At 39.0% G+C, this 16,363-nt stretch overlaps 1 protein-coding gene across 11 annotated transcripts in view; it reads right to left on the bottom strand.

Moving 5' to 3' along the window:
* Phf3 (PHD finger protein 3) overlaps positions 1-16,363 on the bottom strand; it is a 64,147-nt gene that overhangs the window by 27,535 nt on the left and 20,249 nt on the right. For 7 of the 11 annotated variants that reach the window (XM_029538410.1, XM_029538412.1, XM_021197743.2 and 4 more), the window contains one exon: positions 5,186-5,347. The exons of 3 other annotated variants lie outside the window; for them this stretch is intronic. In XM_029538410.1, coding sequence (XP_029394270.1) covers positions 5,186-5,347 — 162 coding nt within the window. Of the gene's footprint in view, positions 1-5,185; positions 5,348-12,616; positions 12,637-16,363 lie in introns of those variants that run through there. One more of the 11 variants, XM_029538414.1, reaches the window with a different exon arrangement.

Consider the following 16,363-nt stretch of genomic DNA (forward strand, 5'->3'; position numbering starts at 1 on the left):
TCTGCAACCCTATAGGTGGAACAACAATATGAACTAACCAGTACCCCCAGAGCTCGTGTCTCTAGCTGCACATGTAGCAGAAGATGGCCTAGTCAGCCATCATTGGGAAGAGAGGCCCCTTGGTCTTGCAAACTTTATATGCCCCAGTACAGGGGAATGCCAGAGCCAAGAAGTGGGAGTGGGTAGGGAGGGGAGCAGCGTGGGGGGGGGGGGCACTTTTGGGATAGCATATGAAATGTAAATGAAGAAAGTATCTAATTCAAAAAAAAAAAAAAGAACTGAAAGTAAAGAAAACTTTAAAACTTCACTAAATACAAAAGGAACTTGTGAATTAAAATTCAAAATACAAGTATAAAGGTAAACTAACTTCATATGATTTATTTTAAAGTTAGTCATTCAAAATAAAATCCCACTACACTACTACTTTGAGTATGTCCAACCTGTCACTTCTCATAGAAGATGAGACTACTGGAGAGCGTGCTTCTCATCCCACTGATGCAGCAGGTCCTGGTGTAGCTAACAGCACTCTCGCTCTTCAGTGTCCCACCGAAAAATCAACTACCTAGTCATCCCAGACTTTGGAACTGTTTCTACTTCCCCTAGGCTGCACAATCTCTGAACATTTGTGACACAGTCAGCAACTTTACAAAATTATGGGCTTGGGAGGTGGCTCAGTCCCTACAGTGCTGCTCTGCATCACAAGGACCTAAGTTTAGATCCCTGACACCCACATACAGGATGGGCATGGGAACACACGTCCGCAAACCCAGTGTGGGCAGGTAGCAGGGCAGGGTGCTAAGACAGGAGAGGCTCACTGACTTCCAGCCTAGTTGAGTCAAGGAGCTCCAGGTTCAGTGAGAGCTACTGACTCAAAACTTAAGGTAAAAGGTGATGGAAAAAGACACTCCTGGAGTGCACATTTCCACATGCATGCCACATACGCACACACACAAATGTGTATATACAACACATAAAGACAAAATAAGTAAGAAAGCATTACAAAAATGGTTTATGAACTGTTCATCACAGGCTCTGTAATTTTTAAAATAACTCCCGGAGTTTTATTTCTGTATTCAGGGGACTGTTAAGCTCTCAACTCTATGTTTGAAATAAAACCACTGAAAAACAATAAAAAAATTTTTAGCTTTGAAGTAGCTGCTAAAATCAAAGTGGCATGGTAGTCAGCTGAGCTGAGGGTATTCTGATGAAATATTATTTTCAAATAAGAAGAAATTTATTAAGCAAAGGATAATGCCACCTTTACTTCTTTAAAGATAAACTGCCTTAGTCTGAAGCACACCTTCCTATAGGCCAAAAACAAAACAAAACAAAACAAAAAAAAACCTTGTTATTTATTCTACACTTTTTTATCTTATTTAGTCTCATGTACATGTGCCAAGTAACTGATTTTTAAAAATTAAGATTATATACCAAGGAAAGTATGATAAGGACAATCCTTGTTCCTTTAGGTACAATAAAGGATCTTTTCTGAAAAGGTATGAATTTACAGAAAATGAAGAGCAAGAGGAAATAATGACACATTTTGTGATTCAAGCAAGGAACAGTTAAGTAGTATACTTGAGACAAACATTAAGCCAGCAAATGATCAAATCCACCTTTTAACATCCTGCCCTAAACTTGTTAAGCTTAGCCCCTTAAGCAATGGTTCTTAGCCTGTCTGTTGTGAGCCCTTGGGGATAAACAACTCTTTAGCAGAGGTTGTCTGAGACCATTGGAAAACACAGATATTTATGTAACTAGCAAACTTACAGTTATGAAGTAACAACAAAAATAATCTATGGTTGGGGGGTCTGCACAACATAAGGAGCTGTATTAAATGGTTACAGCACTAGGAAGGTTGATAGCCTCAGCCCTAGAGAATAAAAAGGGGTTCTAGACTAGGAATGCCACAGTTGAGAGCAGTAATACAATGACCGTAGCTGTGAAACACAGTTTGTTTATATAATACTGACAACAGATATTCTAACAACCTCCTTCGCAGGGTACCAAAATATGCTAATGGACCACAGGAAGAACCTGAATTCTGTAAGAGATATCCCAGAAGACAAGCAATGCTCTGCTTATAAATCCAGTCCATAAAGTTGAGTTTCCCCACTCTATTTGTTCCCGTAAACCTGGCAGGGTGCAGTCACTGCTCCTCTGTCCTGCATTTCCTAAGGCACTGGCTCCTCTAGGGGTGTCAACTTCAGACATAGTGAGCCTACCCTCAGTAACACTGCAACAGCAGGAACTGCTTTACCCAGGAACTAAGTGTGACAACAGAGCAACCTCTGCCCTTTCAGGCTACAAACCGCTCCTCTCTGGACCAAAAGAGCTCCATCTTCCAATGCTGTTTATCTTACTGGCAGTAGCCAGTGACTAACCCTGTAATGTACAGAATCTCTGTACATTTGACGTTTGCGCAACTCTTTGTTTTTTGTTTTTTGTTTTGTAATTCCTAAATAAAACAAAAGGGAAAAGACAAAAACTAAAATAGTAATTTTTTCTTTAAAAACAAAAAGGGGATGAATCCTTTAAAAAACACTTTGAGTATCCTAATATAAAAGATATTAGTAACTTAAAGACAAAAGCTATTATACACATTTTAATAAAAATAAATACATTGCTATTATTAGGGTCCTTCTCCAAAAAAACCAAAAAACATTTGGACATTAGAAATGCAAAACTTAGCTAGGCTGTGGTGGCGCACTCCTTTAATCCCAGCACTCGGGAGGCAGAGACAGGCGGATTTCTGAGTTGGAGGCCAGCCTGGTCTACAAGATGAATTTCGGGACAGCCAGGGTTATACAGAGAAACCCTGTCTCGAAAGAAAGAAAAAAAAGAAATGCAAAACTTGACAGAAGGGTCAGAGGAAAATGAAATAATTTCAAAAGTAAAAGTAAAAAAGATAATATAAAAAAATATAAGGAAAAATAAAGAAAACGAAAGGCCACCCACCATCTTTCACCAGACCTGAATTCCAGAAAGCAAGAGTTGACAAACTAATGAAAAGGAATAAGTGTGAAAAAACATTTCCGGAGCCGGGTGTGGTGACGCATGCCTTTAATCCCAGCACTTGGGAGGCAGAGGCAGGCAGATTTCTGAGTTCCGGGCCAGCCTGGTCTACAGAGTGAGTTCCAGGACAGCCAGGGCTGCACAGAGAAATCCTGTCTCGAAAAACCAAACAACAACAACAACAAAAAATCATTTCCGGAAGTGAACAATCATTCCTGGACTCTGAATCAAATGAATGCTAGCTAACCTTAATACCCCAAACTTTCATGTCACGAAATATTGTTTTAAAACTAGTGAGAATGAGTCTACAAGCTTCCATCTAGCATATAGCAATGTCACACCTCCCCCCAAAAAAACCAGTAATCAATGTAAACAACTTCCTAACTCAGTGAACAAAGTCGTGTTCTCAGGTCAGTTCCTATGGTTATTTGTCTTTGCCAAAGTAAGTTATTCTTACCCACATCCATGCAAGCAAGCAGGATAAGACGGTCAGACACACAGAAACAAGTAGGGAAAGACTTGGTGGAAGAACAAGGAATATTTTCAGCAAGAGTGGAAGGGACTAAAGGAAAATAATAGTGACGGAGATACAACCAACGTAATGTGTGTTATCTTTATGAAACTGTGAAAAAAATTGTATGCATATATAGTTTAAATAAAATTTTCTTATCTGGACTAATAATACTCCTTCCCAGAGCCAAAGACAATCTAACCAAAAAAAAAAAAAAANNCAAAAAAAAAAACCCAAATCCAGGAATGAGAAGCTCTCTTTTCAGTTGTTAGTGTTGTCCAAGAGATTCCCAAAACAGTACAGCCATTGCTACCTTAGGTTGCTACCAGGTTCCCTATTGCTGACAACAGACACCACGCACTTCAGACAGAGGGCCCAGATGCCAGCCATAGCTGGACCTGACCTCAAAGCCTCCTCCCAGAGGACTAGCTTTCATGGTACCGGGAAGCGCCATTCACGCTTCCAAAGGAGGGAAGAACAATCAAAAGTACTACCCAGCTGTGACACCTATGAACCACACTAAAAAACCAAATAGCACAATAACGCGAAAGGTGCAGTAGTCCACACAGAACTTGGCAGTAATCAACAGTCTCTAACTAGACCCACTCAAGAAAGAAACTATGACTGGTACTGAAAACCTAGCCAACAGGCAGTGAAGTCATGAATCTTGCAGCAGAACCTACAACCACCACTTTACTAACACCATCATAGCTTCTAACTACATTCTAAATATGTGTCCTTATACCCCACAGGCAAGTATGGCCCTCACCTCTCAAGAAAACTTCTCTTTGTAACAGACAGAGACCACTACAGAACACCACAAACCAAAATGCACAGCGGTAGAACATAGTTCCAATGGACACATCTACAAAAGAACACCTAAGGCTCAGGAGTCATTGCAGAAGAGGGGGAGGAAAGACTGTAAGAGGCAAAGGATGAGGGAATTTGCTCTAATACTGCAAAATCCTAGTAATGTCAGAACTATACCCATGAAGTCTCATCATCATGACTGCCTAAACATAAACTGAACAAGGACAACAGTAGACACACTACTATGGACAGGGGAAAACCCAGGAAGCTACACAAGGACTGTAGACAACTGAGAGATGCTGAGAAAGAGAAATACTCTTCCTCAGGGAAGAGCACACTAGCTGGTTATCCAGCATCAACTGCCCAGCTCTGAAAACACAGAAGTAACAGCATACAGACTCAGAGGCTGTATCTGTGTATTTAGAAACACATACACATGTAAAACTAATATAAAACATGCCATGAATTTAAAGAGTTCAAGGAGAGAGATATGGACGTTTGAATAGTGGAACGGGAACAATGTAACAGCATTAGAATCTCAAAAATTAATAATTCAAAAATGCTTAAACCACAAAACATACTTTGAAAAACAGTTTTTCAAGCCAGATGTGACTAGAATACTCCTGTAGTCTTAGTACTTGGAAACTGGAGGTAACAGGACATAAGTTCAAAGCCAGCCTGCGTTCCACATGTTGTCTGAAGTCAGTCTGGGCTGTAGAGACCCTAACACTCAGTTGAGTGGCAGGCAGATGGGTGGTGGATAGACAGGTAACCGGTTTAGCGTTGTACATCCTATCACTCATGTTTTATGCATCTGGTTTTCTGGCTTAACCTCTTGGGAAGGATTACCTTGTGCCATTAAACGAGGTGATTTTCTTGGTGATCTTACTGAATTGTCTTCTACTCTGTCCCTCAAACTCCTGTTAGGTAAAATCAATTCTTCTTCATCAATGGTATCATTACCACTTTCTTTAACAACTCCTTCATCCATAATATCGTCAAGACCAACAACTAGAAAGAAACAAAAACAAAAATTATTTTAAAAAATTTGGGGTGTGTTATTAGTTTAAAAGCAGCACATGGAAAAAAATCAAAGTGTTTTAATGTGATATTGTAGTCATAAAAATCTAAGCCTACTGCTAACGTAAGAGGTACTTTACCAGTAAGCACCCACATCTGTTCCATTTGACCAATGTCTACCCTGTGAGGTAACTAGTCAGAGAGAATTAGCAATAATCCTTGTTGATCTGACCTCAACTACAGCTCTGTTATCATCTGCGTTCCCCTTGAGAATGTCATGGAATACTATAGCTGGAACACTCAATTATCTCAGTTCTACTGAGGTGGTACAAAAGGGATCTATGCTCCTAAGTCTAGGTTCATGTCCAAACCTACGGTAATTATTGACACATGATGCTGCATGGGGGGCGGGGGGATGATGCAGGTAATGTACGGATGGCTAAATAAGGGAGAAAGGAAAGAACGGAGAGGAAAGCAAGCAAGCAAGCAAGCAAGCAAGCTGTTCTCCTTCCCCCAGGGGTGAGGAAAGCAGTCAGCATTACAGTTATACAACTCAATGACTTCCCAGACAGTAAGACGTCATTTAATAGATAGAATGGAGCGGGAGTATGACTACGGCATTCAGCCTGTCCGCTAGACTCCACCATCTCTTGAAAGGAGAGTAACAGGCCCTGTGCTTCCTATCTCACAGTGCTTTTGTAAGGATCTAGTGGAATGATGTATGAACTCACTCTGTAAGCTTTAGAGCACCAGACCAAATGTTAGTTACTATCTTCATCCTAGGGGTTAGAAGGAACCTCAAGAAGTTATCTAGTCCTCATCTTTATATTCAAGTAGAAGAACTTCATTTAAAAGAGCTCAACAAGATAGTGGTCTATCCTAAAATTCAAGGAGAAGAAACTTCTTAATAAATATACTTCCAAATGACACGGTCTTTTTGAAGAGCAATTCGGCAACGAATAGATTTACAAACTGCTCAAACCTTTTCCCAAGATAAATATAAACAGTACTGGCCAGAAAACATTCTAACCTTTGTTCAAGAAGTAATATAAATGAACTGTATGCTCCTATCCACTCAAACAGGAAAAAGGCTGACAGAATGCACATGAGAACACATTAGTTGTGTACCAACTCTTCTCTATAAAAGGCAAGTGGTTCCTTCTCATCTGTCTTCCAATATCTTCCTACAAAGCATGCATCACTCTCAGAGTCCATGGTCAACAAAATACCACAGAAAAATTCATCAGGACTCTCTTAAGATACAATATAGGTAGAGACAGATGGCAAACCCAGTGAGGCTATTCTATCATGACCAATTATTGATGTCACTCTACATACTCAGAAAAGTTTACATTAAGTACTTAAAGTAAATCATGAATTATATATATTTGCATTGGAAAGATGCATTAAAAACACAGAATGTAACTATCTTTAGCAGTTAAGATAGATAAGGAGGAGTTGTTATAATTCTAGTTTCTTACTCTTTCTTACACTTTCTCTGACAGCAAATTTCTACAATACACACATATCTTATACCACAATGGGGGGGGGGGGAGAAAATCTGGATGAGTATATCACACACAAGAGGCTGATTAATAATGGCTTGGGGATATTTGAATCCACAAGCCAATTTATGAGTTTTATAAATGTGTGTGCACATGCCATAGTACATAAACGTGCAAGTCAGACTACAACCTGCAGGAGTCTCTCCTTCCACCGTGTAAATCCAAGGGATTTAAACTGAGATCTTCAAGCTTGGCAGTGAGAACCTTTACCCGCCATATCTCACTGGCCTTAATCACAAGTTTTTTGAGATAAGTTGCTTATAATCTTTTACAAAGTCATTGCCTCCCTTCCTACTACCTGTCTAGCTGTAGTGTATTACTACACTGGTGTAAATGTATTTGCTTTACTTGACTCTGTGAGTCTTTGAGCTAACTGTAATGACAAAACTGAAAGAGGATACAAAACTAGGTCTATTAAGCGACATTACTTATATTCTTATCTACATTTAGGAACATAATAGTACTTAAAAGTGACAGTCACCCCTAAGAAGTTAACTTAATGTACGCAATGCACAACAACTCAATAGAATCAACCTGTCGTACATATCTGAAACCCCTGGCTCTTAAGCACCACCCTTCTCACGCATAAACGAACATACTTGAAAGTTTTTGAATCATAAAGGGTTTTTTGGGGTGTGTGTGTGTGTGTGTGTGTGTGTGTGTGTGTGTGTGTGTTTGGTTAGTGAATCAAGTAACAGACTTTAAGTGAGTATAAATAGAATAACTGTCCAAAATCTGAACTCTGTGACAGTATTTAAAATCAGTAGTTGAATCATAAAAAGAGATTGAGATAAACAAATTGGGAAAAAAAAAGATTTGAGTGAGACATGAATCAGAATACAAGTGAAAAATATTTCAAAACAGCAAAAGTCAATTAAGTTAAATCACCGATGGATGAAAGAGAAGATAAATGGCCTTGATATGGTAGCATGACAGCTACTGATGTGACCTTAAGAAGTGATAATGGTGATCCGGACTCAGAACTGTTTTGGTAGAGGGACAGCAAAGTGCAAAACAAATGCTGAAAAAAAAAAAAAAATACAAAACAGTATGTCCTGACAACAAAACTCCACAGTAGAGGCTGTTATAGAGTGTGCTGTCACACTTCAACTCTCCAAGTACAGGAAGGAAAAAGGAAAAACAGGTGTACTCCACACTGTGGGAACTGCAAAGCAAACCAACAGAAAACACGGGCGTCACAAGAAAGGTAGCAGGGCACCAGGGGCACGGGTTAACCTACTCAACCACTACGGAAAACACAAAGATACATGCAGCGGCTTTTCATTTCCATCTGTACTCTGCCCAAAAGGCACCTGTACTCACAGGTCAATTCTAGGACACCTAATGATGATGTAAACACCGTTCCCAGGAGCCTTTGGGGGAAAGAGTACAGACTGTACTTGTTTAAGGCCTGCTTTGTTTTATTTTTATTTTTATTACTCAGGTTTTTCTTTTCTTTCCTAATTCATTTGCACAGCCTGCCTATTATACTCATGAAAGCAGAAAGCTATGATTGTAAAAATGTAAAAACAACTCTAGGCATGACTGAAATATTTGACTTACATCAAATCACTTTAACAAAAGAGCTGACTAATCATCTCTTTTCCTATGCTTCTATTTATAATATACTTTCTGTGCCCAAGATCTTCAGAAAGCTGGTCACTACATGCCTCCCAAATATGACTACGGTTGTTTCTAGTTTTTGTATGTGTGCTTTGTACACGTATAGGTACCTATGTGTGGAAGCCTGGGGACATTTTCAGCAGAAATCTTCCTTATGCTTTTTCTACCTTAGTTCGGAGACAGTGTCTCTCACTGAAAGTGGAACTAGTTAAAACAACAAATTCTGCTAGAATGGCAGATCAGCAAGCCCTAGGAATACTCTTATTTCTGTCTCTCCTGAATTGGGATATCAGCACACATCACTGTACCCAAATTTTCAAAATGCTACTACATGCATATATGTATGTATATATATGCATGTATATATTTAGGGTGTGTTGGGGGTGGGGACCATATGCATCGCATGAGCCACGTGTAGAGATCTGAAGACAATTCGCAGTAACCTATTCACTTTTCCTACCAATTGGGTTCCAGGGGCCAAACTCAGGCAGTCAGCATTGGTAGCAAGAATCTTTATCCACTGAGCCACCTCATCACCCAAACCTAGCTTTTTATGCAAACTCTGTGAATCTGTCATGGTCTGAACAAAGACACTCCCCACAGACTCATGTGCTACAACACTTGGTTCTCAGATGTTGGTGCTGTTTGGAAGTGTGGCCTTGTATGTCACCAGAGGCAGGCTTTGAGATTTGAAGACTCTGGTCATATTCAGTTTGTTCTCTGTCTTGTGCTTACATTTGAAAATGTGACATCTCAACTTCTGTTCCTACTACCATGTCTGCCATTTCCCTAGCATGACGTACCCTTATCCCTCTGTAACAATAAGCCCAAATAAGCTCTTCTTTCTATAAGCTGTCTAGGTCACAGTGTTTCACCACAGCAACAGAAAAATAACAGGGTCAAAAATACTGGATCAAAGTCAGGTCTTCATACTTACATGACAAACACCCAATTCCACAGCTACCAATGCTGTTCTTCCTCATGGAACATACTCAAATACACCATGGCTTTTACTATATAAGAAACAACTCTTTACTCTTATCATCTGAAACTTGTATCAGATCACCACTGCATCCTCCAGCACTTTAAACAATATAGCACTTGACATGTATATAGCATTTAAAAAACAATCCAACAGTACAGTATCAACCACTTTTAAGTCAAAGCAAATGTTAATCCCTTACATAGAATTATGCAACTAAGCAGTACATTGCTAATGCTTGAAATGCTATTTAATAAGAATCATGTTACCATTAAATAGGAATAGACTTGAAATATAAAAACTCAGCCCTCTCATTGAAGCATAAATAACTTTTACTCATTGAGTGTCTCATTTCAGTGAATCGGGTCCCAGTTAGTTCTGTAACTGCTGTAGCTTGGATCGTAGATGGTTCCCTAATGTCCATGAGTCAGAGGCCTGGTCTCCAGGAAGGCGCTAACGTGAGGCAGTAGGAACTTGAAGAAGCGAAGCCTAGTGGAAGGTCTTCATGGAATTCTGAGTGTGTTCTTGAAAGGTGTTTAGGGGTGAAGGTCCCTTTTTCACTCTATTCCTTCCCAGGCATGAACTGAGCCTTCCTGCTACATCACACATTCTAACCATGATGTGCTGGTTCTCCAGACCTGAAAGCAAAGGGGCCAACTCATCTTACCCAAAATAAACCTTTTCCCTGTGTTAGCTGTCTACCTAAGATATTTGCCATAGTGGTGAAAACTGAACATACACTATGACATAAACACAAGAAAACAGAGGCAAAGAAAGTCTTCAACTTTTAAAGAAATTTCTTCCCCACCAAGTAAAGTTTGAGCAATGAACACCACCTCAGGAAAGGGCTTTGGTGGTTGTATGCACACAACTACACAGAATATGAACTCCATGAGGATAAAAATTTTGCTTATGCCTTCTGATACAGTATCAATATCTGACGAATGAGCACAAAACACCACAGATTACAATCACCTACCTCAAAAACTTAGAGCCTTTATGTTTTTTCAGATTCAATCCACTTAATCAAAAAGAATTAAATGCCTCTATTAAATTATAGAAGTGTTGAGTTACCCGTCACAAAGAACACAGAGTAGAAGGTACAGACACATAAGGAAATAAGTAAAAGACTGCTCCCTCAAAAAAACAGTTACTATTTTTTAGAATGTCTAGAAACTAAATCCCTTTAAAGCTACAATTGAAAGATTAAAGACAGGAAAGAGCCTTGACAGAAAACCAACTCTGCATGAAAGTTGGCGCAATCTAAGAAACATTTTATAATGTGAAAAACAACAAAATCCTGATCATTGCAATAAATATACTGATATGGGCATGAGCTTCATGAGGAAAAGGTGAATTAGTGAGTACATTTAGTTTTGAAGCAACTATTCACATCTTGTGCAATCTATACATAGGTTTGGAAGTCAGTACATCCTGATAACTTTAGTACTTTCTGACTTTTCCTGAGTGCCATATATTAATCCTTTATCAAGTTCATTTCAGTTAAGATGCTCAATTCTACAGTTTTACATGCCAACAACTAATTTTTATTCCACATGTTTCTATTAATCTGTTTGCTAACCTCTCAACTAGAAAAATGAATGGAATATAAAAAATACTCAATGTTCTAAACTATTAAAAAGATGAGAAATGTAGCATTCAATCATGATTCTTTTATCCAAGTACATTTATCTTGGGCCCAATTGATTGAAAGACCAGAAGCCTTACCTATGAAAACAGTAGTTAACTATGTGGCTAATAAAGAATGCTACAAAGGCACTGGGGAGACAGCTTGGTAGTGGAGCACTTGCTTGCCATGTATAAGGATCTGGGTTCTGTGGCCAGGATCACTATCACGGTGTGTGTATGTGTGTGTGTGTTGGGGGGAGGGCGGGTGGAGGATGTATTTTCAAAAACAACTAAATCAGCATTTAAAAGCAAAATTTTCAATATGCTACTTCATAAATGAACTCTTAGTTTACTGAAAATTTATGTGGAAATTATTTCCTAAATTGTCACAAGAGCATATCTGTGAGAGTAGTGAACACTATTCACCAATCCCAGTCGTTTGCATCAAATTTATTATCAATATTGATCCTAATGCTAGAAAATATTTTTAAGCAAACATTATCAACAACTTAATTTTCAAACTAACCCTCTTTTTTTACAAATTTATTTTGGGGACACTGCATATCAGGAAATCTTTCATATTGAAATTGAGAGTAACCATGCATGAAACAGTGAAGAAAAATAAAATGTGACTGCGGCCAAAGCAAAAACAAAGGCTTCCCATTTTAAAATAATCAAAGAGCATTACTTCTACAACAGTAACACACATGGTTAACAACCATTAGCATATATCAAACTGGCTACATGGGAGATAATTTGTATATAAAAGAGGGAAAAACCTGAACATCAAAACCAAATATGGTCATGTATGCCTATAAAACAAGCACTCAAATGGAGCACAGGACCCTATGTCCATGCTAAGACATTCTGCACATATTTTAGATCCACAGTCTTTGGGACAATCAAAAGGGATAGGAGGCCCACTGCAGGATGTTGGATAGAACTATTTCACCAACATAAATTCTGAAATTGTTGACTGAAAGCTGTTTGTCCTTTTCAACAGTCCCATCGATAAGAACTGCATATTACCTTGTAGGTGATAAAGAAATTTTAATTTAATAAAATTCAGCAAATACACATGAATTAAAATAACAAGAAACTAGCCAGTGGTTATAACTGAAGCCAACAAGCACTGCCTATGGAGGCCTAGAACCCATTAAAGGGAAATCTGATGAGAAACTAAGTATTCATCCTGACAAAGCTATGGTTGTCAGATGCTGTGCTATCTCAAGTCCTAAAGAAGAGATTTCTCTCAACACTGTAGTCTAGTAAACCAATTTAACATAAAGAGTTCCACAATCAAACAGTAATACTTCTTATACATTATATATTAACTGAAGTTTCACCCATGAAGAACTCTTGTAAATATATTTACTCTGAACTCTAGTCAAGCTTTTAATCCTCACTTTCACTTTGAAGGAAGTAAAATACAACAAGCCAGAGACAAGCGGATCACCTCACCTCGTCAGACATTGCAAAATGCCTGTAATGTAGCCCATTCTTGGGATAAGTCTTACTGTTTTCAAAAAGCATTGACCTGAAGGCTAAGGATGGATAAGGCAACTCAGTCTGTAGAGTTCTTGCCCAGCATGCAGAGAGCCCTGGATAAGAGGGAACCAAAATGGGGGTTGGGGGGTGGCACATGTCTGCGATCCTAGAATTTGAAAGGTGGAGAGGGATTATCAAAAGTTCAAGGCCATCCTCAAATTGGCCTCAACTACAAATGGAATTCCAGGCCAGCCTACAATATTGAAACTGTCTCAAAAAAGAAAAAGGGAAAAAAGTTATCAATGAAAGAGTGATTTCAGAAATGTTATACATGTACCCTGATTTAAATAAACAAGATGAAAAATATAACTTGGGCACAAGTAGTAAACTTGAACATGAATAAATAACTACATTAATATGTCACCAATTAGGTGCAGAATTATTCATGAGTCCTTCCTGTGAGATACCTTACAGTTGCAGTGGGTGAACTTGAAAACTTCATCCACGAGTAAAGCAAACAGAACCAAATATTAACAATGGTGAGTCCCAATAGAAGGCACCTGTGTACACACTATACTATCACTATCACTATGTATGAAAATCTCAAAATAGAAATATTTAAAATGAAAAACCTTTCGTTTTAAGAAAATAAACGGGCTAGTGAGATGGCTCACCAGACTGCTCTTCCGAAGGTCCGGAGTTCAAATCCCAGCAACCACATGGTGGCTCACAACCATCAGTAACAAAATCTGATGCCCTCTTCTGGAGTGTCTGAAGACAGCTACAGTGTACTTACATATAATAAATAAATAAATGTATTTATAAAAAAAGAAAGAAAGAAAGAAAATAAACAGCATCCTTATCCAGATATCAAAACAGCATATACTTGATTTCCAGCTCATTTTACTGTAAAACACATTTACAATGGCCTTTTAAAAGATGTGCAAGTAGGCATACTTTAAAAGAAATATAAAAAGTTGAAAAGACTGCATGAAAGAAAAGAACCACTAAACTAACATGAAGGCGATTTGGTGACATATACCTTCACCCCTGCATCTCTACAGAGATGAGGGATAGAATTCGGAACATAAACTAAGAGCTCACAGGCCCACTAGCCTAGAGTCTGGAAGCAGCAGGGACAGATTCCCAAGTTATGCTCTGACAGGTACACTGTGGGGCAGCAGTGCCTACACTCGCAAACTCAGTCATTTTAATTAAAATCTCATTTCCTAAGGTATTGTAAATCTCAATGTGCAGAGGTGTCTTGGGAGCACTTGGGAGGCAGAGGCAACAGGATTACCGTGAGTTTTGAGGGCAGTCTGGTCTACAGTGTCAGAGAGGTCCTGCCTCATAAAAAGAGGGGAGGTACAGTATGTTACAACAGCAGAATGGCTAGAAATGGTGCTGGCCTCCCAGTCTGACTCCCTGACTTCAATCCCTGGAACACACATGATGGACGAACACGTATGTTCGTATCTCTGACTTCCATATCTCCATACGCTCAACATGGCACAAGCAGGCACATGCATGTGCGCACATTCATGCACACACAATAAAAATTTATATATATATATAAAAAAAAATCAACATTTTTTAAAGTCAATGTTAATTATTTAACAAAATTCAGGGGAATAATATATGAAGTCAGAATACATTAAAATCATACATTAAATAAAATATCAGTTATATAATCCCTTATATACATTTTTAAAAAGATTTATTTTTAATTTTGTGTATGTATGTGTAAGAGTATTTGTTCAAGTGTGGGTGTCCTCAGAAGTAGAATGGGCTTCTGCTCCCCTGGAGCTGGAGTTACAGGTACTTACGCGCTGGGAACTGTACTCAGGTGCTCCTATGAGCAAGCAAGTGCTGTTAGTTGCTAAGCCAGCTCTCTGCTCCCCTATACAGTAGCTTTAATGTCTTTTTAATCTGAGGGAGTATCTAGATAATCAATGACCTAGAAGAAAAATTTCTTTCACTTTCCCCGCAAATCTAAATCAAAATGAATGTTACCAGTATTCAATCCAAGGAGCACCGGCAGCACCCTTGGAGGAGCAGTCCCAGCCATACCATGTCCTGAAGAAACACTAAGAACCAAGACTTCCTAAAGGAGAGAAATTGATGCCTAAGAACATGTTTGCCTCCACATTGCATTAATATAATGTTCTCTATATTTTAAATTTTTATTATAAATAGTAAGACTGTTTGCACTAGTAGAATGGGAAATGACTTTTAAGATATACCACAGCAAGTTTTAATTCACAGCAAAGGCTTAAGAAGTTATTACATTTAAGGATGAGTTTAGCATTTTTATTTTACAAGGCAAGCTTGATGTTTTACAAATGAGACTGGTATTACAAACATAATGACATCTTCCATTATGAGAAGATCAAAGCAATAGTCATATTACTCCCTTCCATAAAGATGACATTTTAGAACACCGCACACCAGTGGATGTCTAGCCCTCCAACAGCCTGGGAGGTACAAGTACAACTGCTAGGAACTGAGTATCACTAAGTTATCCAGTGAACTTAAGGATACCCTGCACTATATGAGACCCTCACTAAAAAACAAGTGGAAAGTAACCAAGGAAGATACCTGACATGGACGTCTGATCTATGCAAACACACACTCATGAACGCACACCTGACATGGACATCTGGTCTATGCACGCACGCACTCATGCACGCACACCTGCACACACCTCTCTCCACACTGACACTTCCACAAAGAATGAAGCCTCAAGTAAGCAAGCAGTAATATTGACACACATCTTCAGGGTTAAACACTACAATAATTCACTTTCTCCCTAAATCATAACAAATGAAGATAAATGCTTATGATCCATGAAAGAGGTGAAAACTGGGACCAGCATAGAAAGCCTTAGACAAGTGAAGCAGGGTCAACTTGGGAAATTAGCCAAGTACTCCACTCACCTTGAATGACGTGTGAGTGGGAAGAGGCATCGGTACACAGAGCACAAGTAAGTGGCAGGCAAGCTTGAAGCTACTAGTGACTGCTCAGGACCACTCAGCCAATCAGTCCCTCACCGAGTCTGCATTCCCCAACCTACCTTCCTACCGATGTGACAACTACCCTCTACACTGTGAAGCACAAGATCCACAATGTTAAATCAAGTTATCTCCACTCTCAGGTGAACCTGGCATTACTAAAACTGTGGCCAAATATTCTGAGTCCACATAACCCAGTAAGTCAGTCGGAACTTTGGAGGAACTCCACAACAGCAACAGACATAGGAAAAAACAAAGGCTGCAAGATGTTGAATCTGGAGTCAGTAGGAAAGTAGAGAATGTCTAACTTTTTGAAATGTGAAATCCAGGTCATCAACAAGGCTTTCCTTCTTTAGAAACAGAACCTGCCACTACAAAGAAACTGCAAACCCAACTAGGTACATGAAACCACAGAATAGAAAACATGAGCAGGGGCAGGCCTGAGACAAGAATCCCCTGCAGGCTGCTGGAGTCCAGACCTCACATCACGCCATCTTTACTCCAGACTCTGCTCAGCAACTTTAAAACCTAACAAAGGACTTAAAGGTCTTTATTATTCACTCTTCTTCTTGTCAGAAAAATGATAATAATTATGGAGTCAATTAAACCAACATAAAAGCAAGTTCAGAAAAACACCTCATGAATTCTTTATGTAAAAAAAGCAAGTAAGGCCGGGTGTGGTGGCTCACGCCTTTAATCCCAGCACTCG

This window comes from Mus pahari, chromosome 5 (assembly GCF_900095145.1).
Source record: "Mus pahari chromosome 5, PAHARI_EIJ_v1.1, whole genome shotgun sequence".
NCBI lineage: Eukaryota > Metazoa > Chordata > Mammalia > Rodentia > Muridae > Mus > Mus pahari.